Source organism: Emydura macquarii, unplaced genomic scaffold (assembly GCF_026122565.2).
Source record: "Emydura macquarii macquarii isolate MOO-44397 ecotype Brisbane River unplaced genomic scaffold, CSIRO-AGI_Emac_v2 contig_2897, whole genome shotgun sequence".
In the NCBI taxonomy this organism is placed as follows: Eukaryota; Metazoa; Chordata; order Testudines; family Chelidae; genus Emydura; species Emydura macquarii.
The window spans coordinates 55,921,371-55,948,223 of NW_027133034.1; the positions used below are offsets into that span (position 1 = coordinate 55,921,371).

Genomic DNA, 26,853 nt, shown 5'->3' on the forward strand with positions numbered 1-26,853 from the left:
AAGAAACCCTCATTGCATTGTAAGCTATTAAAAAAATAGAGGTATTATCACAAGGATAACAAAGGTCGACTTAGGGCTGTAGTTCCAGGGTAGCCGTGTTAGTCTGTATACAGCAAAAACAACGAGAGTTCTGTGGCACTTTAAAGACTAACAAATTTAATATTTGTAGACATAAGCTTTCAGCTCTCTTCTTCAGATGCAGTAATACAGAAAATAGGAAACACAGAGGCATCTTCTGTATTACTGCATCTGAAGAAGAGAGCTGAAATCTCTCGAAAGCTTATGTCTACAAATATTAAATTTGTTAGTCTTTAAAGTGCCACAGAACTCTTGTTGTTAGGGCTGTAGTGTAGACATGCCCTCAGATCCCTTTCAGTTCAAAGATCAGGTCACCCAAGGACTGAGAAAGTGAAGATGGAAGCGGGGTTGTTTAATTACAACATCTCAAAGAATCACAGGTATGATAGGATAACTAACTTCTTTCTTCGACTATTTGTCCGTGTGGATCACACAGTAGGTGACTGGAAGCAATATACTCCTCAGGATGGTGAGACTGACATGCATCAGCTGCATCCAACAGATTTGAATACCACACTCCCAGGTTTGGCATTTAACTTAGCAGCAAGTCCAGTGCCTGATGCTTGACAAACGTGAGTGGCCTGCTCCATAAAGCAGACTTGCAGATTTCCGATATGGTACATTTTAGAAACAAGTTGAGGATGCTTCAGTTTTGGTGGAATGATGAGAGGTACATCAGCCATAGTCATATAGTGAGATACAGTGTGTTATCCATTTTGAAAGTCTTTGTGATGAAATGGCCTGACCCTTGGAGCAGCCAGCTATATCTAAAGACAAAGGGACTATCTGAAATATTTGGTCCTGTTGATGTAATATCAGAGAGCTCTAGGTATGTTCATAGTGTGGAGCTTCTTAGCCCCTTTTGCTGAATGTGGCTTTGGGAAGAACACAGGTAAGCTGATCACTTCATTTAAGTGTAATGCAGAAAACATCTTGGGGACGAATGTTGCAGAAGGTCTCAGTACCACCTTACCTTCACGAAATAAGGAGTATGGGGGTATTGTCACAAGTGCCTGATGCTTGCTCGCTCTTCTGGCTGAGGTGATGGCCACCAGAAATTATGTCTTGAGTGTAAGATGGCAGATGGGGCACCCCAAGAGGAGCTCAAAGGGGTACTCTAAGTTTTAGAAGGACAACATTCATGTCCCATGCTGGAGTAGATTCTCTCATAAGTAGGGGGTAAGCATGCATTAAGTTATGACGCTCTCCCCAAGGCACCCAGAACCATAAGCCACTGTGGGGGGAGGGAGGGAGGAGTCAGTGGATTTACCATACATTTATAATGGTATAATTGAGCCAAATTTGACCCTAAGTTCCAAAATATTTATTTAACAGTGAAAATTCATGACAAATATTTTAATTTTAACATAATTTAATAAATTCAGTATGAATAGACATTTTTAAAGTATTGACAAATTGCAGATGATCTGTGTGCCCCTTACTCTTCAACTCTGTTCTAGTAAGTCCATTAAAAACAAATGCTTCGTTCACTATACCATTCATTATACATGCTGGGACAGGAGACCTTTGGAAATGATAGTATGTGATCATGTGAAATCTTAACTATTGCATTTCCTAACTTGAATGCTTTGCTGTGTACCATTAATTTTCTATTTACAAAGCTGTGATTTATTTCCTAGAGAGAGTTTTGTTTTTAATGAAAAAAATTAAACAAATTGTATTTGCCTAGAATGCCAAAAATGAAAAAATGTTTTAATTCATTTTAGCTACTAATCTCACAAAATCTTGGCTACATTGGTACTCCTAAGGCAGAAGTCACCACTTTTATTTGTATGATCTAAAATTCCACATACAAGAATGGAAACTACAACATTTTTCTTTTTCCTTTTTTCTTTTTTACCATCCAGATAGCTGTTTAAGCATTATTAACAATTTACTGTGCAAGCTTCTCATCCTAACAATTCAAAGCCTAAACAACTCCTCCACACCTTCAGTTTATTCTCATTTCTTCCAATATCAAGTCTGACTCCCTTCAGTCTACCAATGCCTTAAATTTCAGTGTACATATTACTGAAATTAATTTAGAACTTTTTTAAAAACCTGGTACTATTTCATTACTAGCTAATTTATGAGTGATGTAAATGGTATTTCAATGGAAATTGTCAATACTGGTGATGGGAGCTGTGTCACTGGTTGACTGTAGAGCCGCCCCTGCCGCTGCAGCACCCTCCTCGATGACCATTGCGAAATCCGCCGCCTGGTCTTGGGGCAATGCCTGCGTGAACCTCTGCAAGGAGGACCAGAAGTTCACGTTATAACGGCCGAGGAGCGCCTGGCGGTTGGCGATCCTCAGCTGGAGGGCCACCGTAGAGTAGACCTTGCGGCCAAAAAGATCCAACTTTTTGTTATCTTTATTTTTGGGGGTGTTGGCCTGGGCTCCCTGCCTGTCTCGTTGGTTGGTGGCATCAACCACGAGCGACCCCGGAGCATGGTCGTTTTATAGGAAGTCAAACCCCTCTGTGGAACTTAATATTTCCTCTCAGCGCCCTTGGACGTAGGGGCGACTGAGGCCGGGGTTTGCCAGAGGGCCTTGGCCAGCTTCAAGACCCTCTCATGCACCGGCAGGGCAACTCTGGATGGCCCCGCCGACCCAGACACACCAAAGAGGAGGTCCTCCTCCTCAGAGAGCTCCTTGAGTTCTAGGTTCAAGTTGCTTGCCACCCTCTTAAGCAGTTCCTGGAATGCTTTAAAGTCAGCAACTGGAGCCCTAGGGTCCCTGGCGGCCGCATCGTCAGGGGAGGAGGAGGAGGACTGTGGGAGGGGCCCCATGGAGGGACCCTCCTGAGGGTCTGATTCCTCCTCCGGGGAATGGCCCTTGCCCGGCTGGCTCGGAGGAAGGGGTGCTGGTTGGACCACCAATGACTGGACCGAAACCGTATCCTGGCCCATCTGAGCCCTCCATGGCGCCCAGTATGGCCACTGCCATGGTCCTTGAGGCCATGCCGGTGCCAGCCCCGGTGCCAACTGGGAAGCGTCCTGGCGGGCGTGGGACCCCTAGCCACTGGAGCGCTGCCGATGAGACTTGTGGCCCCTGCCCACCCGGGTCGACGACCTGCTCTGAGGCGATGAAGAGGAGCGTCGGTGCCAATGCCTGCGGTGCCGGCGGGGGGGCCGAGCAGCTGGAGGAGCTGGAGCATGATCTCCGGCTGCGCGCAAAGATCTTGTACTGGCACTTGCCCCTAGGGGATCGGCAGTAGTGCCAGGCGTGACTTGTCCGCCCCAGCTCCGAAGATCCCGAGCGATGGTGAGGTGCCGGAGGCGCCGTCGGTGCCGAGTCTTTTGGTACCGGGATCCACGCCAGGCTACAACCCGGCGATCGGGACCGGTGCTGATGTGTTCCAGCTGGTGCCGGCAGGCGCGCCGGGGATCAGGAACGGCGTCACCTGTCCTTATCCTCAGGTATCGGGATCCGCGCCGGGCTGCGAGCCGGGGATCTGGACTGGTGCCGAGCTCGTTTGATCTCCCCAGGCGACGGGAGCCGCGGTAGACTGTGGGTCCAGGGTCAGGACCGGTGCCGTCGAGCCTCCTCTGTCGCCAGGCTCCGCGCTGGGCTGTGTGCCGGGGATTGAGACCAGCGTCGGGCGTGTCGGGCCTCTTCAGCCTCCGGGATCCGCGCCGGGCTATCTGCTGGGTATCGAGACCGGTGCCGTGCTGGACACGGTGCCGGGGTACGAGACCCCAACGTGCGATCCCCATGTGAGGTGGAACTGTAGCGGCGTCACCTCGCACTTGAGCCTCGGGACCGCCCACGGTGCCGTGGTGCCAAGGAGCTCGACGACTCTGAGTCAGAGCTGGGAGGGGAGACCACACTTTCTACCCTCCGTGACCATCTGGGGGGAGACCTGGACTCCTGCCTCGACCACCCACAAAGGCAACGCAATGCGGGTTGCCCTGGTACACCGGTCCCTGCGCCCTCAGCCGAGGAGGGGACGGAGGCGTGGGCATGCCCATGAGGGCACATGCCGCAACGAACGTCTCTGGCATCGATGGCCCTTGCACTCCCCCACCCCCAGGAGTTGGGGGGAAGCTCCCTGCGAGGAGATGCCAGTGCCAGAGTACTCTCCACGGCAAGTGGCTGGGGCATCTCCTGACTAGCCCCCAGCCCAACCGGCGGCACGGTGAAGTCCTTAGGAGCGGCCGCCTGCTGCTGCTTCTTCCTCGGCATCGAAGGTTGCTGGCGCTCCAGTGCTGGTGGGGCGCTGTGCACCGAGGAGACACTCGGTGCCGCCGGGGATCGCGCTGGTTCGGAGTCCGGCTGAAGCGTGGTCTCCATCAGGACGGCCTTCAAGCGGGCGTCCCTCTCCTGCTGGGGTCCGCGGCTTGAAGGCCTTGCAAATTTTACATTTGCCCTTTCAGTGATGCTCCCCGAGACAACAGAGGCAGCAGTCCTGAAAGTCACTCACTGGGAAAGTCTTCCCGCAAGCAGCACAGGCCTTAAAACCGGTTGAGCCAGGCATGTCCCAACCTTAAGCCCCTGAGGGCTATCTATCTATTATCTAACTCTAACACTTAACTATGCAAACTTAACTGTCTGTACTTAACAACTATAAACTAATTACAACAACAATGAAGAACGGGGAAGCCACTAGCTGTTAGCAAGAGGCAAACATTCCAACAACTGTCAGGGGCGGAAAGAAGAAACTGAGGGCCCTCAGGGCCGGCAACGCCTGATATACAGCGGCACGAGCGCGGCACTCCAGGGGGCGCTGGGGCTAGCCCCACAGGGCTTGCTAAGGGCAAAAAAGTTCCAGGAACCAGTGCACGGGGCACACACACACCTATATGGGAATGGTTATGAGCAATCACTCGAAGTACAATGTCCTTGTACAACAGGAGACATGGATTGGCACGTAGCTTTTCCACCAGTCTAGCTGTAGACTCTGCATTTCCCTGAGTTAATCGAAGGAATTTAAGGGCATTTGGGGCCACTTGCTCTTTTATACCCCCAGAGCTCTCCATGAGGAGGAGATGACTAGAAGGGAAATGGCCCCAATAGAATCTGCTCATAAGAATAAAAGGAATTCAGAGATAAAGAAGGCATTTGAGAAAATCATCTTATCTATTATCATCAAATCTGTGACCGAAAGCACACCTCTAATTCACACCCTACTGTAATAATATCTGTATGAAATATGTCTTGCAAGTATCATTTGAAAACTAATAACTTACTGGTCAATAATATCATGGTGAAATGTATAAAACAACATTATATGTAAACTATGAATTCCTCCAGTATAATGTTGTTAGCACATGTTCAACACCACACTGCCCGGCCTAGGCAAAAGTTGTTAAACAGGCTTATCCCAAGCAAAGGAAGGTGTGTTTACTTCAATTTAACTAAAAGTAGTAAGCAGGGTCCTTGAGACAGCAGGAGGAGGAGACAGCACAAAATAGAACAATTTGGATTTCAGAAAACACATGTAGTAGAAGCAGCATGGAGCCTCCTTCACCATCAGTATGTCTACTTCTATACTGCTTGAATAAACTTTAATTTGAAGGGTAACCCTCACAGGAACCCACTTCAAAGATTAACTGAATTATAAAAGAAAGAGGCGGAGAACCCAAGTTCTCTCTCTTTTACCTAAGAAAACAAAGGCATGAGCGCCTCTGGGAGAGATCCTGACCAAGGAAAGAGCGGTCATCATCTTGCTTGAAGACTGTGGGCGAGAAAGACCATTTTAAAAAAAGCCTTCAACCAAAACTTGCCAGATTAAGTTTTGGACACATTTTCCCTTTTATCTGCTTGTAACCCTTTCTAGCAATCTCTTATATTTGAATTAATTTAAAATCCTATTTTCTTTTGTTAATAAACTTGTTTTATCTTTAATCTTAGCCAATCCAATGCTGTGTTTAAACTGAACTTTTTGGTAACTCCAGTTAAAGTAGCAAACTGTGGAATATTGTCTCCTCATAGGGGCAATGGATCTTAATATCTGAACTGTTGAGGAAAAGCCTGAACAGTGGAGAACACGTTTTGGGAAAGTTTGGGACCGAGTGTGTGTTGAGGTCACCCTGAAAGTAGTAACCAAAGCTGTTGGAAGCCAGAGTGTGACTCGTGTGTTGCTGACTGGCTGCTGGGGTCAGAGCTGCTGGACCAGGATTACAACTATACACAGACAATCAGTGTGACCTGCATGCTGTTTAGCTGTTTGTGAGTAGTCCAGGTTGGGAGCTACAACAGCAAAGCATTGGGACAGTTGGTGACAACCCCTCACTGGTTTGGATTGCACCTCAGAGTGTGACAGGAATAACTCCCTTAAATAGAATCCTGGAAATCTAGTTTGAAGGACATTGCTGCTGGAGGAGAAAGCAATGAAGTTGATTCAGTGAAATTAGAATTTCATTGCAAGTAGTTTTTGCTGGTTGTAAAGGATGTGGGGTTTACCTTCAATAATTTATGAGTATATGCTCTGGTTGTTATTGTTATTTACTGCATGAGTATAAAGAGTTAATTCAGGCAGGGATTGGCTGCACCTTTGCAGGAAGGATGACAAGGGCTCCTGAAACCAGCTGCTCACAGACACCTGAGGCAATGCAGAAATGACCACTTCGAAGTCCATTAGCCTGGGGAGCTGGCCAAACCAGTTTAACCAGACTGAAGAGGCACAGGAGAGAACAAAAGACTTGGCTGGATTTAAAGAGACACCCTAGCTGAAGAGAGAGGACAAGGGTTATTAGTTAAGGTGAATCCAAACTCCAGAGGTAAAATAAGCCTATCTAGGATGGCAGGTAAGATAGCTGTGTGTAGACCTTTCGTTGTATTATAATTTTTTTTTCCTGATGCTTTACTGTGTTCCTATCACTAAGATTAAACGATGGTTCATTTTAAAAAAGCTGTTTGGTGTTAACCAGTGGCCACAGTTCCCGGAAGAACTGCAGGGGCTGAACCCATTCAGGCTGGCTGAGCAATCATGTTTGGTGCACAGGGGGTTGTAGCCTAGAGACCCTGTCTAAGATTGGGAAATTGCAGAACCCCTCCACAGAAAAGGAAAGGATGTGATATGGAACACATGAGGGGGTGCACTCAAACAGTCAAGGAAGGGGACAGAGGTGCAGCTAGCCCTGTAACCATGGCATGTAAGAAAATGAAAAAAAACTCTTAGTGAAAGAAATACACCAGAGATCTTCTTGACAAGATAATTTTGCTCCTGAAGTATATACTGTTCAACACTAAAGTGTAGGGAATTAAAACTTTTCATCTAAATTTAGATAAGAAATTAATTAAACATAATCCAAAATATTTGTTAACGACAGTTACATTTATGTATACATACCACTAAGTCTTGGTCTTGAAGCAAGTTACGAATTGCCTCATATAGCATTGGCCTCAAGTCAGATTTGAATTTTACAGAAATCCATTGTCCAATCAACCAAATTACTCGCCGGCGTATTGGTTTATACCTTTAAAAACAAAAAGAATTATTGTACTTTTTTTTTTTAATTGTCCTTGTTTCTTAAACTTCTGTATTAAGAAAAATGGTTTTAGAAGAATACTGGAGGACAATGTCCTACAAACCAATTTTTCACATCTTTACTTGGAACATGACTGATGAGAGCTACACCTTTAAAGTTCTGAAGTCAAACTGCCTCACTAGCAGGCAGCACAGAGAGACCCTGTGAGAGAGGGGCTTCTGATTTTTCTTAAGAAAACTGCTGTCTTACTTATCAGGCTTTGTCTTATTACATTGTTTCCCTGTGCCCCTTGTTTTTCCATGCCTCCTCTGCTCTGCCAAGGACATCATCCAAAATACTTTATTCATACTCTTCTCCCACAAGCATCTCAGTATTTTCCTTCAGGTCATAGCCAAACATGCAAATGCCCTTCTTTAGCTGATATGGAAGACCACCACCCTGCCTCATTCAGGTCCTTCCTTCATACCAACTTCTCCCACAAAGCTTACAAGGAAATAGTCTAATACTCCTATTTATTATATTGCTTTTTTAAAATAAACATTTATTCCATCATGCTGGGCTTTGTATTTATCAGGTTCCATTAGGGACAGAATCTACTCTGCACATCATAAATCAATGACAATATATTTAAAAATAAAACTACCCCTTTTTCATCATCTCTTCTGCTACTGTTTGCTATAATCCAAGAGCCTCTCCTCTATCGGCCCTCCTATTCCTCCTTCCCAAAAGAGATCAGCATTTTTATAATGCCAACCAGGATAACCAGAAAGTCCACTTGATCTTACTGATTCAGTCAGAGTCAAAGGTATAACTCTTTCACTAGTTCACTGTCACCTAGGTAGGAAGTTAGGTTGAAGCACCTGAAGGCCTAATTAGAGGATTCCAGGACCTTCTGCCTTATGAGAAGCCTTTGACAGAGGTCAGAGCTCTGAGATGCTTGCCACAGAACTGCTATTTGTAACAACACTAGGATGTGGATCCCACAGACAGCACTCATGATCTACCCTCATGGCTGGTCTACACTGAAAAGTTATTTCGGCATAGCTACATCTCTCAGCGATGTGAAAAATCTGTTCAGAAAGTGCTAGGTGGACAGAAGACATGGATTACCTCCCGTCACTTAGTAAGTGTCTACACTGAAGTGCTACAGTGACATAGCTGCAGCAGTGCCACTGTTGCGGTTTAAGTATAAAAATAGCCTATGACAACTGAGGCAGTAGGAAGAAAGAAAACCTAAGGAATACTTTGTCAGAAGATTTTTGACTTGCTAATGAGGCTAGAAAATTACTTTGCTGCACCACTACAGGTGTGGGGAACTCTTCTACAATCAGCAGTAATTATACTTACAGGCACTGGGGGCTATACTGCCTAAAAAGGGGTTGGAGCAGTCATTTGATGCTGCCAATTACGTGTTGTAAGACCAGATCTCCCCTTGGTACATATACTGTTTCTTTTGCACAGTCCTGCGACTACCTACTCTCAGGTTTGAGGAAGGAAGTGCTGAAATGCTATGATCCCTATTCGTGCAGAATTAATAGGATATACTGTTAGAAGCATTCAACTTTTCTTTTCCTTACTTTTTAGGTTTTGTTAGATATGCTACATAGAGAGCAATCTTAACTGACAAATAATGCAGCATTTTTGTGCGCAGTGAGCATAACAGGTGCAGTTATATGGAACACCACTAGATGGATCATAGAACATTATCTCCTCACCCTGTCTCTGGGGGGTGGGAGGGACATGATATTTCATCCACAGAGATTTCCCATTTGATATAGTTTTTTAGCTAAATTAAGTAAGGAAAATGCAAAGAACAAAATGCATATAAACAAATCAAATTAAGAAGGCAAGTATTATCGAACCAAATTAATCTAATGATCGGGTTGATTAAGCCCTACCAGGTTTACACTAACACTTCTTTATAAGCTTTATTTAATAATTTTTGAAGACAGCAGTCTTTTCCAGTCATGAGCACTGAAAGGAATAGGGCATTATCAACCTTAATGTCAAGTGATATACATTTATATTCCAGTGAAATGGCTGATATGGTGGGTAGGTTCGGGGAGGGTTTCAAACCACTCGAGATTGAAGCTAGTGTTGAGACTACATTTCTTGTGCCAATTAAAGCAGCCTATCCAAATTATAGGCAGTTAGGTGATAATCTCGTCACACGCTCCCAACATCTCAGCATAGAGCTATATGGTACCTAAAAGGTCTCTGATTTTGGCCCGACTATGTAATTTTGATATTCTTTTACTTAGAAGTTGTAAGGGAATGATACAATGCAAACAGCTCCCATTTGAATCATGCACTCTTGCATTAAAACCTAACAAAGACCTGATTTTAAGCCAAGTGACTTTCAGTTGAATCCTGAGCTGCTTCAAATGATTTTATGATCCTTTTCTTGTATCTTGAGCTAACAGACCTTCTAGTACATAAATGTTAACTTGTTATCTTCAAGTGAAAATATATGGTTGTAAGAAAAGAAACTGAGGCCTCTGAACATTCCCATGCATTCCAGACACTAAAACAGTGACTTGTTCCTTCTTTCCACCTTCTTTTGTTTAGATTTAAATTTAACACTTTCCATAATCCTGCATGAAACTAAAACACTTATAAAGTCAGAAATCAGATGCAACACAACAAAAGATCTCAAAATGTACTTAATATCCAAACAGATGTTTTAATTCATCTACTAACAAGTGACCCAGAAACCTATACATTTCGTTTCTCTGCGTAAATGCAGGCCATTCCTCCTAGTTAAAAGCTCAAGGTCACACATAAAGAAGCGACAAAATTACATCTTAGCCAGCAAAGTCTACCATAAAGCGGAGTCTCTCTAAAATAAACTCCTCCAAAATTGTGTTGGGAAAAATTTCTCATCTTCCAGCAAAATAGATATTATGTTCCCATCACAAGTTAATGTACCTCTTAACAATGTGTAAAGGAATAAATTAATTTAAGAAGTAATCTCATAACATTGCCTAATTCATAATACTATGAAAAGCAAAAAAAGCAGTGTCTTAGCATCCTGAGAAACAAGGAACTATTAAACTCAAAGGAATTTATGGTCTTTCTGTTAATTTTCAAGGTGACAACTTTGAATTTTTTTATACTAACAAAGCCTACAATTTGTCCAAATACAAATAGATAAGTTTGTTATAATATTTTATGTTTGCAATTAATTATTTTTGCTAGTTATGGAATAATGTTTAAGAATTAGTATAAATAGTAATGTGGAAATGTACATTTACATACTACTGAATGTAGAAATGTTATAAAAAGGAATTGCCCTTTTTAATTCTGAATGGAATGTTAGACAATATTATGAGTTAAAAACAGAGTTATTGCTATTTTACTAAAATTTTGAAGTTATTTAGGATAATACTTTGAATAGCCAGAATACTTTAGTTATTGTGAATCAGGATATTGATTTTATAATCAATTTGGAGGTTGTCTTCAAATTAGAATAAAATTGGAGATAGTTTCTTCCTGCATTTAGAAGTGTGGTGGAATAAAATTCTCTAAATTAAAAAAATATGAAATAAGAGAAAAAGAATAAACTCCAAAATAATCAAGCATAAGACTGTTATTCTGTTGATTCAAGAAGAATGAACAACTAAAGACTAAATGAGAACTCTCAAACTATCCTGCTAGCCATATATCTTTAATTAACTACACAATAAAAATTAATGATTCCCAAAAACAAAGCTGAAATCCTTGAAGAAACTTTTGTGATGCTCGAATCCATCTACTGAATGGGTAGGAAACCTGAAATGACATTTTGACCTGTCCAGCTGATAAATTTGTCACCTGCAGTAAAAGGAAATGCCACCCAAAAATTTGAAAAGGCCACCAGAAAATTGCCAAATATATATTTTTGGAGTAGACAAAGCCCCTCAATACAACTGAATGGAAAATAAATTAATAAAGGAAAGTTACTTACCTTTTATAACTGGAGTTCTTTGAAAAGTCTGGTCCCTATCTGTATTCCACTGTGGGTATGGATACGCTTCATGTACCTAAGAAAGGAGAATTCTAGCAAGTAGCGTCACTGGTGTGTGCCAACATCCCTGCTCTCCTGCTACTCTGTGCCGACAGTATCAGGGGTGGTGAAGATCTACTGCCTCTCCGGTTCCTCCTCTTACTATGAGTCAGAGAGAATCAGAAGCAAAGGGAAAGGTGGGTAATGAATGGAATACAGATAGGGACCACACACCAAAGGACTCCAATTATCAAGGATAAGTAACTTCCTTTTCTTCTTCAAGAGCTGGTCCTTATTCCACTGTGGGTGACTGACAAGCAGTACTCAAGTAAAAGGTGCGTGCGAGGCTGCAGGTGGTATGGCTGCCTGTACTATTGAGGTCTTAACAGACGTGTCAACAGAGGCGGTTTGGGCCAAAGTGTAATGTCTCATGAATGTGTGAGTGGAACTCCTCACTGCTGCCTTGCAAATATCAAGCAAGCTGAGACAATCTATGCTCTCAGAGTAAGTTTTTATCCTGTGGTGGGAGGAAGATGTGTCAACTGGTAAAGCAGGATACAGCCAGAGATCCATTTGGAGATCCTCTGGGAAGAAACAGCTTATCCTCAAGCTTGTTCCACTATGGCAAGAAACTACCTTAGTGACTTTCTGGTCTGTTTTTTTTCTCTGTAGGTAAAATGCCAAAGCTCATCTCATGTCAAGGGAATGAAGTCTCTTTTCTATCCTGGAGGTGTGAGACTTCTGAAAGAACACAGGTAAGAGGACAGTCTAGTTTATATGAAATTCCTAAATGACTTTAGAGGTGAATTCCAGATGTATAGTGTAAGGAGAGTCTGACCTTTGGGCCACGAATTTACCTACTCATCTGACTGAGGTGATGGCAATGAAAGCAACCTTCATGGACTCATGATTCATCAAACAGGTAGCCAAGGGTTCGAAAGGTAATTTAGTAATGTGTTGAAAGTACTAAATTAAGGTCCCACTGAGGGGTTGGTCTTATTACTGATGTGAAAGTTCTAATTAAGCCCTTTAACAACCAGAGGTGATTGGGTCAGTAAAGACAGAGAAGCCATCCATTGAAGGATAACATGTACTGACTGCCACCAGGTGAACTCATATCAAGCTAAGGGAAAGACCCATCATCTTGAGGGTAAGGGGGTAATCCAAAATATCAGGAATACCCTTTGTCTCAAGAGACACAAGGAGCTGCTCAGCCCAGACAGAGAAATGCTTCTACTCGACTAGCTAACATTTTCTCATACAGTCCTTTCTATTAGTAAGAATAGTTTTAACAGTTTCAGAGAACAGGAACGTTATAGGTCTGATGCCCATCAAAATACCAAATGTTGAAGAGCTTTTGGGATGGGATGTCTGACTTTGCCTTGAGTCAAGAGGTCTGGATAGGGATGAATGTTGATAGGTAGCCAGGCTGACTTATGCAGGAGACCTAGGAACCAGAACTGCTTGGGCGGCTTGGGCATGATGAGAATGACTTGTTCTCTGTCCTGTCAAATCTTCCACTGTATTTGAGGAAGCAGTGGGATAGAAAGAAAGGCATAGTTCAAGTGGTTCTTGATATCCCAGTTCCATAAATAAACTGCTTCTTTATACCAGGGAATGGCTCTCACAACTCCCTCTTTATGTAGAATATTGATATCATTATCAGCATGCGATGAGATTAGATCACGTAAGAATGCCCTGCATGCTTCTCAGACTCTTCTGAGTTGCAGGAAGTTTGTGTGCATCCTAGTTTCCAAGAGCGTGCAAATGCCCTACATGGCATGACTGTCCATGTCAGCTCCCAACCACTACAAAGAGACATGTGATTATTGTTCTATCAAGTGCAGGATATAGGAAGAAGCATCCCCATGCATACTTGTGAAGATCTTTCCACTGGGTCACAGAGGGCCTTATCTTGATGGGAAGTGTCACTACAATGTTCATGCTGCGTTTGTTCGGTACATATCTTATCAAGTGCTATGTGGAGGGTATCCACTACTCTTTTTGCCAGCTCCTGGAACAGAGAGCAGTTATCTGCTATGGACAGCGGTAAAGGCATGACCGCTTCATCTGGGAAAGAGGAAGATATGGCTTTAGGTGGTACCTCCTCTCCTGAGTCCCCCTCTTGCTCCTCTGTTTCTCAAGGCTCTGAGGACTATGATATTCTGGCCAAAGGAGCATGCCTGGAGAGTTGTTGGTCAATGCTTGAAGCTCGCAAGGCAGGCTGTCACTGTAAAGCCTACGGGTCCCAGTACGACTATTGTAATGGCATAGGGTGTGGTGGAATTGCCCATGGGTGGCCATACCAAGGTGGTGATGGTGCCATCTGTAAATACATTCCCAGACCCTGGTGATAGGGGGGTTTCATACAGAGCTTGAAAGGTGTATTGAGCAACCTCCTCAGGCTCATAATTCGATCCCTCACTCGACAGTGGAGGGGAATGGCATGACTGCGGGGATGTGCCTGATGCCCGGCAAAGGTTTGGTGCCGTGACATCAGTACCAAGGGGCAGAGAGTTGGGACCCTCCTTCATGCCTACGTCACCAGCCTGGTAGAATTCTGCCAGTACTGTCCATCACAATAGCAGTGCCGGGGGAGATGGAGACCTCATCTGTACTGGTCACTTTGATGCAGAGAGTGTTATTGTCACTGGTGATACAGATGTAAACTCGCATAACCAGGAGCGCCTTCCTAGGATGTTTGCCCCTATCTCTCAGTACCAAAGATTCTGTGCCCACACTCAGAGAGTTCATGGACCTGTCAGCGGTACTGGATACTGACGGCTGCAGTGAGGCATAGGTGCTGGATTGTGGTCTCGGTCCTGGTGCTGCCGAGAATATCGAGCGAGATGGTGATTGCTTTCAGCTATACCTAGGCTTGCTTAGGGGACTCTCGCTTTCTCTTTTGACTTGTGAGAGGAGTCTCCCATCCGTTTCTTCGGCCCACTATTCTTCAAAGTTGAAGGCTGAGGGAAAGACTCATGCTCACTGGAAAGTTGGGGTTGGAGAGCTGCCTCCATTAACTTGATTTTTTGGCAAAGCTCTGTCCTTCGTGATCTCAGCCAGCGCTGTTGGCAAAGAGAACACTTTTCTTGCATGTGGCCCTTGCTGAGGCAAAGAATGCACTGAGAGTGCCTGTCTGTGACCAGGATGACCTCACTGCAAATGCGGCATTTCTTGAAGCCTGGAGAGCAGGGCATACCCTTGTACAGGAGTTGACAAAAGAACAAAGTTCCTTCTTTTTTTTTTTGGCAGCAGCCAAATCAACAATAGAACAAAGAAAAGAAACAAAAGAGGTTTCAGAGGAAGCTAAAAATTAGCAATTGCAAAAGAGCTAACAATTCATGAATGGACACCTAAAGCTCAGTCTGTAGCAGAGGCGGTTGAGAAAGAACTGAGGACAGTTATCCCGCGTGCGTGCGCTAGCCTTATGGCACAACTTTAGGAGAGACAGCACCTGTGCAGGTCCAACGGACATGCCTACTGAAGTTCTCCAATCATCAGCACAGGGACACAGACACCTTCAGTGGAGCACCCATAGGGACACTACACAAAGAAGAAAAGAAAGCTACAGACATTTTACTTTATATAATAGTAAAACTTGTGGAAGCACTTTCCAATTTGTATAAAACTAAATTATATCTGTAAATCCCCAGCAGCGAATACTAGCACAGTATGGAAGTACATTCACCGGTTTCGGGGTAGCTGACTTCTGGATTCGTAAATCCTATCTTATTTTGTTAATAAACTTGTTTTACCATGAATCTAAATCAATAGTGCGATGTTTGAATTATAGTGAATGCTCACTCCAGTTAATGTGGCAAGTTGTTGGGTTCTGTCTCTTTAAAGGAACAAATGGACCATATTACTCCTCTGAATGTTGCAGGAGAGGACTGGACACTGCAAAGCACATGGGTTTGGGCAAGTTTGGGTCTGGGGGTGTATTTAGGTCATCGTCTAACATCAACCAAGTCTGGCAAAGACAAGAATGCGTCTGTGATAACTGCTGGCAGGCTGTTGGATTCAAAGTGATTGAATCAAGTCTCTACAGCTTACAGAACACGAAGTGCCCGCTAGCTGCATGTGTGTCCCAAGCCGGGTTACAACATAAGCAGTGACGCAAACTCTCACTGGTCTGAGTTGCACCCCAGAATGTGACAGTGACCCATTATGACAGAAAACTTCTGGCAGACACAAATAGCACAAACAACATTGCTTAAGTGATACCTTCCTAATAATCACTCACTCTTAATTGTTTCTATCCACTGAATCCATCTCTGTGACCATGTATTTAGTTTAATGGGGGAGGGTGGAGAGGAGATTAACTACTTCAACTATGGAGATCTTGCATTTGAGTTAAACTAAGATCAAATATAAAACAGGAGATTACATGGATATTTTGCCTTAATGCCTTTCTTAAAGAGAGCTCAATGATTAAAGATGTTATTTATTCTGCTGAGAAAATTGAATAAAACACATATTTATAAAGGAAGATAGGTGTATATTAATTTTTACAAAAAACTCAAAAGTAACCATCAGGAAGCTCATCCTTCCGTGTACATCAGTCATCTGTAAATATTTTATACCTCTCTGCCCATTTATCAGGTATGTTTAAACAATGAATATTTACCAGAACTGCACTTGCTTCACACTACATCTTAACGGACCTGTATCAAATTATTAAACAGCCAAGATACAAAAAAATTAGGATGCTTACCTGTGATGAGAGACTTGTAACTCTGCTAGCAGCTCATTTTTAAACCATTGATCAAAATCCACACTGTCAAATAGCTCATAAGCTGCAAGTCCAACAGCATTATAGACTGAGAAAAACAGAGAAGTTAGGTTTTGCTCCAGTCAAACTTCGTTAAAATTCTAAAAACTAAAACTGAATAAATGTTGAAAGTGATGCTTAAATCACTTTTGTGCAGGAAGGAATGTTATTCAACATTTATATTCTGAAAATTGAGAAATTGAAAAAGAAGTGATTTCAGTAAAACAATTATAAAAGCTTACAAACTTCCCTCACAGTTCTCTTTAGTTACAAATAAATTCAGTTCTCCTGAAAGAGTTGTCATGTAGAGTTCACAGCAATTACAGGAGTCAGGAGCTCTACAGCTCTAAACCTAACTCTACCAATGATTTCCTCAGACGCCTTAGACAAGTCATCTATCCTGCCCTCAATTTCCTTGCTTGTAAAATGGAAAGACTATCTCCCTCATAGAAGTGCTGCGGGATTAATTTTTGCAAAAGTACTGAAAAGTACTGTATTATTACATACCCTATTCCTAAAATTCTTGCCTACAGTTTCTGCTGTTTGAACAGCTCAAACTCAATGCTATAAGAAAGTAATTTTGATACAATTTTTCAAAATGCCAAAGTTACATCTTGCAAATTCTTCTCAGACATTTTGTAGAGGGCAGGCAAATAGATAACAGCTGCTTTATTTCTCAAAAGGCAAAAGTGAAATTTAATTTACCAGCATCTTTAATCAGTAGAGCATTAGTATCTTCCACATTCGTAGGTCCTGCAGTAAAGTTAAAATAAAGGCAATTACAGAAAAAACATTAACTAAACAAATAATGTAGGTAAGACCCATGGATATTTCAGTGAAGCATTTGCTGTTATTCTCTATGGCAAAAAGATCACTCTATAGGAAATCCCACAATAGGCATTGTTGCTAAGTCTCAGGACAAAACTGTATTGGTAAAAACTGAATTCACCTATCTGTAGTAAAGACTGTAGCCCTTTCACAATCTCCAAAACCCATCAATCCAACATAATGAAATACTAAGCAAAGGAGAAAAAAAGATGTGCTAATTCTCCAAAAAGTGGGAAATGGAAAGTAACTGGGTTGTGAAAACTGAGGCTAGAGTTGATACATCTCTCAAAAACTGTGGTTGGCTAGGAATGAAGCATATAGAGCTAGCAAACAGCAGCAACAGGGCCCAACTTCTGCAGCCATCCATTAAAATGTCTTGACTATTGACTGCACTAAGACAACTGATTGCATGGGTCTAAAGGATAGATAGGTCTACAGACTCTTAAACCATGGTCTATGGATCACTGCTGGTCTGTGGAGAGCGTTGCCTGATCATAAAAAGGCTCATGCTTCTCCTTTCCAACAACTGTTAAATTGCACTGAAAGACAGCTAACAATATACAAACATTTTTTCTTTTCCCATCTACCACAAGGAATTGCTGACAATATCACATTAATGTTATATGACTGCAAATAAGAATGGAGTTGATCCACCACAATCTCTTCAATAGAATGTGATGCACTCTATGGGAAAAAACAGGGTACACAGGGTAGAAACAAAGGTTGCCAACATGAAGAGTATGGTGTGGCCGGCTAACACTTTTAGGTTGACTGTGAAACTCAGAGACTGAGCTGCAGTCCTGGTCATTTTCAACTTGGCCAAGAGGACCTCTGTCTAACTGAAATGAATAGACCTTTTCTCATGGAAGATATTGCCCTTATCTAGAACGTCTGGGATGACTGAAAGCTTCTGGCTTCATTTCCTAAAAGTATATTCTATGGCTTCTGCAGTGATGTTGACACAATGTAAACCCTTTTGGAGTGTTTAAACAAATCATTAGCTTCTTGGTAAGCGTCTTGTAAAATGACTTATGGGACTTATGAATCTAGTCAATAACTCATAAGAAATCTTATGAGTTCTAAATCCTCACAAAAGAACAGACATTGCTCCAAATTTTGCCCCAGCTAAAGAAATCTCACTATAAACATAACTTCCTATCCAGTCCCCAAATCCTATGTTGTCTCTATAGTTATTATTTAAGACACCACTCATTCTAAGTGCATCAAAACAAAAATTCATAATATTTCCTTTCTGTAAATATACCTTTCATTTTCATCACAATATGCTTATAAAACATCTCCAATATAGTTTCAAATTATTTAAAAGATAGGAGGAAAATATATTAGGATACAAATTTAGATTTCACAAATACATAAAAATTAGGATTAGTACACATTCTGCACAAAATGAAAAAGCATATAAAGTCCAGAATATTAAAAAAAAAATTAATCTTACCTTGTAGACTGTGAACCATTTCTAAAAGCACAGGAGTAAGGGTCTGATTATATTCATGGAAAATATCAATAAAAAGAACCTCTGTGCATGGCTGAAAAAGTAAAACAAATCTGTTATAAAACCTAAATAAGACTAAGTCAAACCTAATTTTAATATACAGTAAAACACATTTAAACTACTAAATACCTCTTAAGGAAAACACTGCAAAACTACTGAATTAATTACTGAAAGTAATTTTGTCACAATATAGGACATATGATTTCAAGTTATATGGCATCTTCAATAACGGCAAGATTTTGATACAGTAGTATCACATTCACAATGTAAGATTTACATTTTAAGTTTGTTGATCAATTACTAAGGGCACGTTTACACTACAGCCCTAAGTTGACCTTTATAGGTCAACTTCTAGCCACTGCAGTAATTACTGCATGTCCACACTACCCTGCTTCTGTTGTTCTGTTCACCAGGAGCACTTCCACCGACTAAAGAGAGGCAATATGGGGAGCTTTCGTTGAGATGGAGTTATTATTTCAGTGTACTATGGCACTTACATCAGCAGGAGGAGGGCTGCAGTGCACCTTAACATAGTCTGCTTTACATCAACCTAACTGTGTAGCGTAGACCAGCCCTTTATAAATCAGAAATTAACTGAGAGAAATATATTTAGCCAATATTTACTCTGATAGCATACATAATAAACAAGTTACACCTTTATTCTAGATTTTCAATATTTAACAAAGCTAACACAAATGTATTCTTCAGGTCTCTCTGATCTATTTTCACTTTTATCATACATTTCAGTTCTTTGCTACTAATGTCTTGCATACAGTAGATCTTTACACAAGTAGCTCTTAAACCATGTCTATAGATCACTGCCCGTCTGTGGAGAGAGCTGCCTGATCAAAGAGGTTCCTGCTCCTTCTTTCCAACTGTTAAAATGCACTGAAAGACAGCTAACAATAGACAAACATTTTTTCTTTTCCCATGTACTACAAGGAATTGTTGTCAATATCACATGAATGTTATATGATTGCAAATAAGAATGGAGGTGATCCAGATGAATCTCTAATACAATGTGGTGCACAGTATGGTGCGTGAGGGGGAGAAATAAGATAACCCCACTTCTCATAACAATTTTAAAACCAGGACTTCTTGCAATTTCAATATTGTGAATTATTTAAATTGAAGTAGAGGGAATCAAGATATTAGTAAAATTGTACATACATAAAGATATGAGCTGCCCCCCTTAGGGTATTTTTGAGTCCTATACAAAGCACTGAGTACATCCCTATGTGCACAGGACTGACTAACAAATCCTGTATACCAGTATTATGTGACCACTGAAAATGGAATATTTGTTCTTGAAGTATGTTGCTGCTTTCATTTCTACAGCCAGAATCGATGGAGGGGGAAGGAGAAGGGTAAATGAAACAATGGACTGAGGAAGAACATGGCAGAATTGTTTGGGGAGGGAATAGAAAGAACTCTCTGAAACACTTATTTTAATAACAGTCTAAGTCAATACTCTTTCTTTCTAAGAAGACAGAGAAGAGGTCTCGGAGGTGGTATTCTGAGTTATGCATGAACATCCAGGCTGCTAAGTCTAATAACCAAAACCGGCGTTCAAAGAGCACCGTGTATTGTCTGTCAGTATCTGCACCACCTTGCCCGCAATAAAGTGGAGGACACTCCACATGCTAGTTGAATAGCCCGTAACTCTCTTACATTGATGTGCATGTGCCTCTCCTCCCTCGACCAGACCACTCGCGTGCCAAGGTTGGCGCTGATATGGGCCCCCCACCTTAAATCTGAGGTGCCCGATACCAGAGGGACTGAGGGGACTAGGTCTTCGAACGGCACACCCCTCGACGCTGTCCAGGGGCTCTGCCATCAGTCTAGCGTGGCCAGGATTTGGGGGGGGAACTGAGACCATCCGGTCCAGGGAATATCTGCTCAGGGCATAAACCGAAGCCAGCCACAACTGAAGTGGTCTGAGTCTTAGGTGAGTCAACCTCACCATGTAAGTGCAGGCCGCCATGTGGCTCAACAACTGCAGACAGTGCCTGGCTGTTGTCGCCACGCAGAGGTGCAGGCGAGCAATGATGGCAGAAATTGCCTCGAAGTGTGGCTGTGGTAGGAAACCTCTGGCTTGGGATGCATCCAGGACCGTCCCGATGAACTCTATCCACTACACGAGGGTTAATGTGGACTTCTGCTCATTTATTAGCAGGTCCAGTCAGCAGCAGGTGGCGCATGTCAGATCTACATTGCTCTGGACCTGGGTCCTGGACCTGCCCCTGATCAGCCAGTCGTTCGGGTAGGGGAAAATTTGGACCCCTTTGCACCTCAGGTGCGCCGCCAGCACCGCCATACATTTTGTAAACACCCTCAGGGCCAAGAAAAGGGCCAAAGGGCAACGCTGCATACTGGTAGTGGGAGCCAGCCAGCTACAATGAAACCAAGGAAGTGTGTGCGGCTGGGGAAGATAGAAATGTGGAAGTAAGCATCCTTTAGGTCGAGGGCGGCATACCAGTCTCCTGGATCCAGGGAGGGGATGATGGAGGCAAGGGAGACCATGCAAAATTTCAGCCTCTTGAGATATTTGTTGAGATGACACGAATCTACTATAGGTCTTAGACCCCCTTTCGCTTTGGGGATGAGGAAGTAACTCAAGTAAAACCCCTTTCCTCTCATGTCTGGTGGAACCTCTTCTAGGGCCCCCAGGCTGAGAAGGGTCTCTACCTCTTGCATGAGGAGTTGCTCGTGAGAGGGGACAGGGAAGGGAAAGGAGGGGGAGAAGCAAACTGGAGGGCATATCCTGCCAAAACTATGCCAGGGACCCAGTGATCTGAAGTGACCTTGGCCCATTCAGACAGGAAGGGAGATAGGTGGTTCAAGAAGGGCCAGAAGGGATCAAGGGAACAGGCTGGAACACTGCCCTCAGGCACACCTTCAAAATGACCTCCTTTGATTACCTGATCGCCTAGACAATCCTTGCTGGGGGGCTGAGGAGGACCCTGGCATTGGTTGACATCTCCTAGACCCCCTATATCTGTCCCTCTGTCTGTAGGGCATGAACTGCTGTGGCTGGTACCTCTGCTGTTGCTGGCCCTGATAACGGAACTGGCATCTAGAGGTCTGTGGCGTATAATGACCCTAGGAGCAGAGCGGAGCCCTCGAGTCTTCCAGACCCATGCAACTCCGCATCCACTTGGTCCGAAAACAAGGTTAACCCGTCGAAGGGGAAGTCCTGGATGGATTGTTGGACCTCCTGGGACAGCCCCAAGGATTGCAGCCATGAGCATCTGCCCATGCAGATGGCAGAGGCGATAGCTCTGTCCGCTGAGTCTGCTGCGTCCAAAGACACCTGCAGCTCTGCTCTGGCCACCGTGATACCCTCCTCCAGGATAGTGCTACAGTCCAGCGCCTGGTCCTGGGACAAATCGTCCGCAAAGCACTTTAGCAAGCCCCAGAGATTGAAGACATATCTGCCCAGGACAGCCTGCTGATTGGCAATTCGAAACTGCAGGCTTGCCATCAAATAAACTTTTCTCCAGAACCGGTCAAATTTCTTGTTATCTTTGTTTTTTGGTGTGGAACCGGGCTGTCCCTGCCGATCCTGCTGGTTGGCTGCATCAACCAACAGGGTACTGGGACAGGGGTGGGTGAAAAGGTACTCGAATCCTTTGGCTGGGACATAATATTTGTTCTCAGCCCCCTTAGAGGTTAGGGCCACTGATGACGGGGTCTGCCACAGGGCATTCACTATCTTCAATACTCCCTCATACACGGGAAGGGCAACCAGACTGGGGCAGCAGCTGCCAGGACTTTAAAGAGGCTATCTGACGTCTCGTTCAGCTCCTCTGCCTCCAACCCCAAGTTGGAAGCCATCCTCTTGAGAAGATCTTGATGCGCCCTGAAATCATCCAGGGGTGCTGACTGTCCCTGGGTGACCGCCTCGTCTAGGGAAGAGAATGAGGACTGAAGGGGCGCGGTGAGTGGTTGCATCCCTTCCCACTGACGAGGGGCCCCAACAGAGGTCCCTTCCTGGGGGGTCTGAATCGTTGTCTGAGGCCAAACGATGGGCCTTTTCTGGCGTCTTTGGTGCGGACTGAAGCCCAGACGACCTGAGCAATTGCAGACCTGGCCCGACTGGAAGCCCATAGGATCCCCCATACAGCCATTGGTGCCAACGCAGGGAACCATTCCCTGATTGCGAACTGGAGCACCCAGAGCGACACTTTGGCACCGATGACTTACGGCGCCACTTCCCTCTCGGTGCCAAGTCAGCGACCAGGTTCTGCGCCACACCGGTGTGGACGAACTCCTTGGTGCCAGGGAGCGGGAGCAGTGACGGGAGGGTGACCTCGATCCGTATCCCGCCAATGTGGGGTGCTCCGGTGACCATGACCTGGAGTGATTTCTGGGGTAGTGGTGCCATGTCAACCCCTCCACCCGGGGCAACCGGGTTGTTGGGGATTTTCCTCCCTGCTCTGGGCAACGCCTGAGCCAACCCAAGGGGTCCCAATGTGAGCTTCCCCTGTGACACCTGCCCCTTCTCTCTGGGCAGAGGCTGGGGCGCAGGCAGCGGAGGCAAGGCCAAAAAGATACATGCAATCTGAAACACCTCCGCTGTCGATGGCGCCAGCAGGTGCAGAGACGCCCTCCCACTCCCAGGAGTTGGGGGTGGCTCTCTGGTTGGAGACATAAGCTCCAGTAGTGGCGAGCGAGTCTCCACTGTCTGGCTTCGGTGCGGCCCCGTGCTCTACCCCACTTTCTTGGACAGTGCAGAGTAGTGTCCCCGCTCTGTGCACTGCTTTTGCTGCTTCTTCCTCGGTGTAGAGGAAGAAGTCCGGCACCAAGGCGGGGCCAATACCAACGGCATGTTCTGCACGCTTGGTATCGAAGCAGAAGGGTTGGTTCGGAGGCCGGTCTGAGTGCTGCCTCCATTAGTATGGCTTTCAAGCGGATCTCTCTGTCTTTTTGGGTCAGAGGACTGAGAGCCTTACAAATCTTGCATTTTTCCTTACAATGACCTTCCCCCAAGCACTTTAGGCAACTATCATGGGGGTTGCTCAGCGGAAAGGCCTTCCCACAGGAGGCACATGGTTTGAAACCTGGTAACCAGGGCATGCCCCACTCTCAACAAAGTCCCAGCCAGGACTATCCTAATGACTAACTACCACTATTAACAACACTTAAGAGCTAATCTACCTACCTAAGACAAACAACAAAATGTATTGAGCACTTGCAACGACAGTCAAAGCAGTTCCAGCAACAGTCACAGGCGGAAAGAAGGAACTGAGGGGGCTTAAGGCCGGCAGCACCTCATATACCGTGGCAGGTACACGGGTCTCCAGGGGGCGTCAAAGCCAGCCCTACAAGTACTGCTAAAGGGAAAAAAGTTCCGGTAACTGGGCACAAAGGTGCGCACACAGCTACAATGGAACAGACATGAGCAAGCACTCGAAGAAGAACAAAGAGCATTCACCCACATGGCAGAAGATATATAAGGCCTTGGAAATGTCTCAATTTTGTCTTCATTTCCTGCTTCATTTCTCTGGACTGGATTTCTAACAAGGAAGCTCTAAACTAGGATTGATGACCCCAAGATGCTTGGGTAATTTTCAGAGACTTTGCAAATTAGCAGTTTATTTCACCACTGCTACAAACCTGATCCTGAAAGAACTTTGGCAACACTGCTTAACATCACTACAATGAAACTGACTGATGGATTTTTATTCTCATCTGTATGTATAATGATATTATGACCAATATTCTCGCTTTCCTTTTTTTAAAATAAATATTAGTTTAGTTAATAAGCATTGGCTTTAAGCATGTATTTGGGGTAAGATCTGAAATATTCATTGACCTGGTTGGTAATGTGTCCAGTCCTTTGGGATTGGTAGAACTATTTTACATATGATGGACAAAGATTTTCAGTAATCTCCATTGTATTTGATTTGGCTGTCTGGGTGGAAGCCAGAGGGCAGGATGATTTTAAGGAAACTGTTTTTGGCTTGTGGATAACGAGTATGTTGATTAGAAGCTGTTTGTTGTTGGCTTGATAAATCTAATTTTTAGAACTAGACACCACTATTTGAAGGTTAACCAGCCCCAATTTTCAGTTTACCCTAAATTGAGCAATCTCAGTGTGGCTCCCCTAGGCGCCAACCTCACATCCCTTAATAAGGTGGGACTGCTGAGAAAGCAGTTTCCTAGCAGTCAGCTGTAATCCAGGGTTGTGCAAGACATGCTGGAAGACAGGTCTATATAAATCCTGCCTTCTCCGCAGAAAAAGGAGTGTGTTGGAGGGAGCTAGAGAAGCTATGGAATATCTCTTTGAAGAAGGGTAAGTCAACACAATATTTGTTTGGTGTGCTTGTTTCACATACTGGTCTTTTTGACCTAGGAAAGGACTGTAAAATTGGGATACTAATTCCAGAATCTGGCAAGAGTTGATGTCGAGGAGGCAAGAAAAATACCACTAAAACCTCCACCAAACTAATGAAATATACATAACTAATCTAAATTAATGTGCAATCTTAATAATGTAACTGTGACATACTCCCATCCCTTAGCCCCTTTATGTGTCTAATCACCATCAGTTTTGTTTCATGTTTTGAGACTGTACACTTTATATGGCAGAGCTTTCTCTGTGTTTTGTAAGGAACCTGGCACATCTTTCAGCAGGGCATAAACATTAAATAAAGTTTTCTAAAATTCTCTGACTCAGTTTTCTCAAGTGTGTTATGTCTATGTAAACAAACAGGCTTAAGGAAAACCAAACAAAACCAACCAACCAGAGTTTTTCTGTCCTTTTTGGTTAATTTGTTTGCTTTATGCAATTAAGTGTCAAGGAACACAACGTATGCTCTTCTGTCCTCCAAAACAGTATATGCTACCCTTACTGTGCTATGTTATGCCTTTTCTATCATCATGCCTTTGAAAGCTACAGATACTGACCCATGGAAATGTCACATTCTATAAGGGGTTTTTGGTTTTTAAGTATGCGCAATGTTTTCTTCCTGTGATCTTTTTTGGTAAAATAGTTTGTTTTTTAAAATGTAATGATTGAAAACGTTATATCAAAGAATATCAGGAAGCTTTATGTAATATTTATTTTACAGTCCTCAAAGATGTCCTAGATGTCTTACAGAACACATAGAAAGATAGGTCTCTGACAGAGTTTTTACATAAAACAATGAAAAATATGACAAGAAATTGCCTTCACTCACTCAATATTGTTTAAAGTACTGTACAGAGTATGAACTCCGCCTCTTTTACCATAGCACCCTGCACTTACTTTCCAGTATATTCAAGACTGTATCAAACTGAGAATGAACATTAGTCAATATCTTAACAAAAATACTGTTACAGATTGAAGTTAACAGTAACTAAGTTCAGATTCTTCTGCAAATGTAGGTTTATCCTTTTTTTAATAAATGACACAGTTTGGCCTATAGACTACTCAGCAAAGTCATGAAGAACCACTTTCCTTTACAATTAACTTTGTTTCATTCAAATTGAAATACTTACCCTGAGACTGTATTTCCAAGAATCTCCTCCTGTCTCCTCTACAGCTACAGTCAACAAAGAAAACAAGAAAACACATTACATAAAAATACAGCAAGTATTTTAGTTATGGTTTTAGACAATATCAGTGACTTATTTAAGCAATATGAAAACATTATGGCTAGGTAAACATTATGAGTTACTGCACATCTCAGGTTATGAAGAGAATCTCGAGAAGGTAATCAGTCTATACAGCAAGACTGCACAAAGAAAAATGCTAAGTCACTTTCTCGTAAGGATCTTAAAACATTTTTGGATGCACTGTGGAAAGGGAATAGATACATTAAGTATCTTAATAAAATTAGATTGAAAAAACAGTGTAATTTCTTACTAAAGCCTTCTGGGTCTTCTTCCCACATTGTCAATTCTTCCTCTGTTATCAGGAAATAGTGAGTGACTAATCTTCTACATATCTCCATTAATGTTGGGTATGTGAAGAATGATGTTTTTATCTTATGTGCTTCAAGAGTTTCAGGACTGCTATCTGTAATAGTAATACACAGTTGTTATTCCATGACTTTACATTCTAGTATAATCCTATTAATTGATAAAGAAAATAAATGCTTGACAGAAGACTCATATTGAAAGAAACAATTACATTTCCATATTGACTTTAAGACGCTTGCTTATAAAGCACCTAAAACTGTTTAGCAAGTAAGATTGCTCAATTAGCTGAAAAAACTAATGAAAGTGATGTCCCATAAAATAAGCCCTGACTGC

General features: G+C 43.2%; 1 protein-coding gene across 1 annotated transcript in view; it reads right to left on the reverse strand.

The window, feature by feature from the left end:
- IPO11 (importin 11) overlaps positions 1-26,853 on the reverse strand; it is a 294,514-nt gene that overhangs the window by 189,500 nt on the left and 78,161 nt on the right. The window contains exons 11-16 of the mRNA XM_067568644.1: positions 26,465-26,617; positions 26,098-26,141; positions 18,556-18,646; positions 16,977-17,024; positions 16,215-16,320; positions 7,374-7,500 (exon numbers count right to left, since the gene is read on the reverse strand). Of these exons, the coding sequence (XP_067424745.1) occupies positions 7,374-7,500; positions 16,215-16,320; positions 16,977-17,024; positions 18,556-18,646; positions 26,098-26,141; positions 26,465-26,617 (569 nt within the window). The remainder of the gene's footprint in view (positions 1-7,373; positions 7,501-16,214; positions 16,321-16,976; positions 17,025-18,555; positions 18,647-26,097; positions 26,142-26,464; positions 26,618-26,853) is intronic.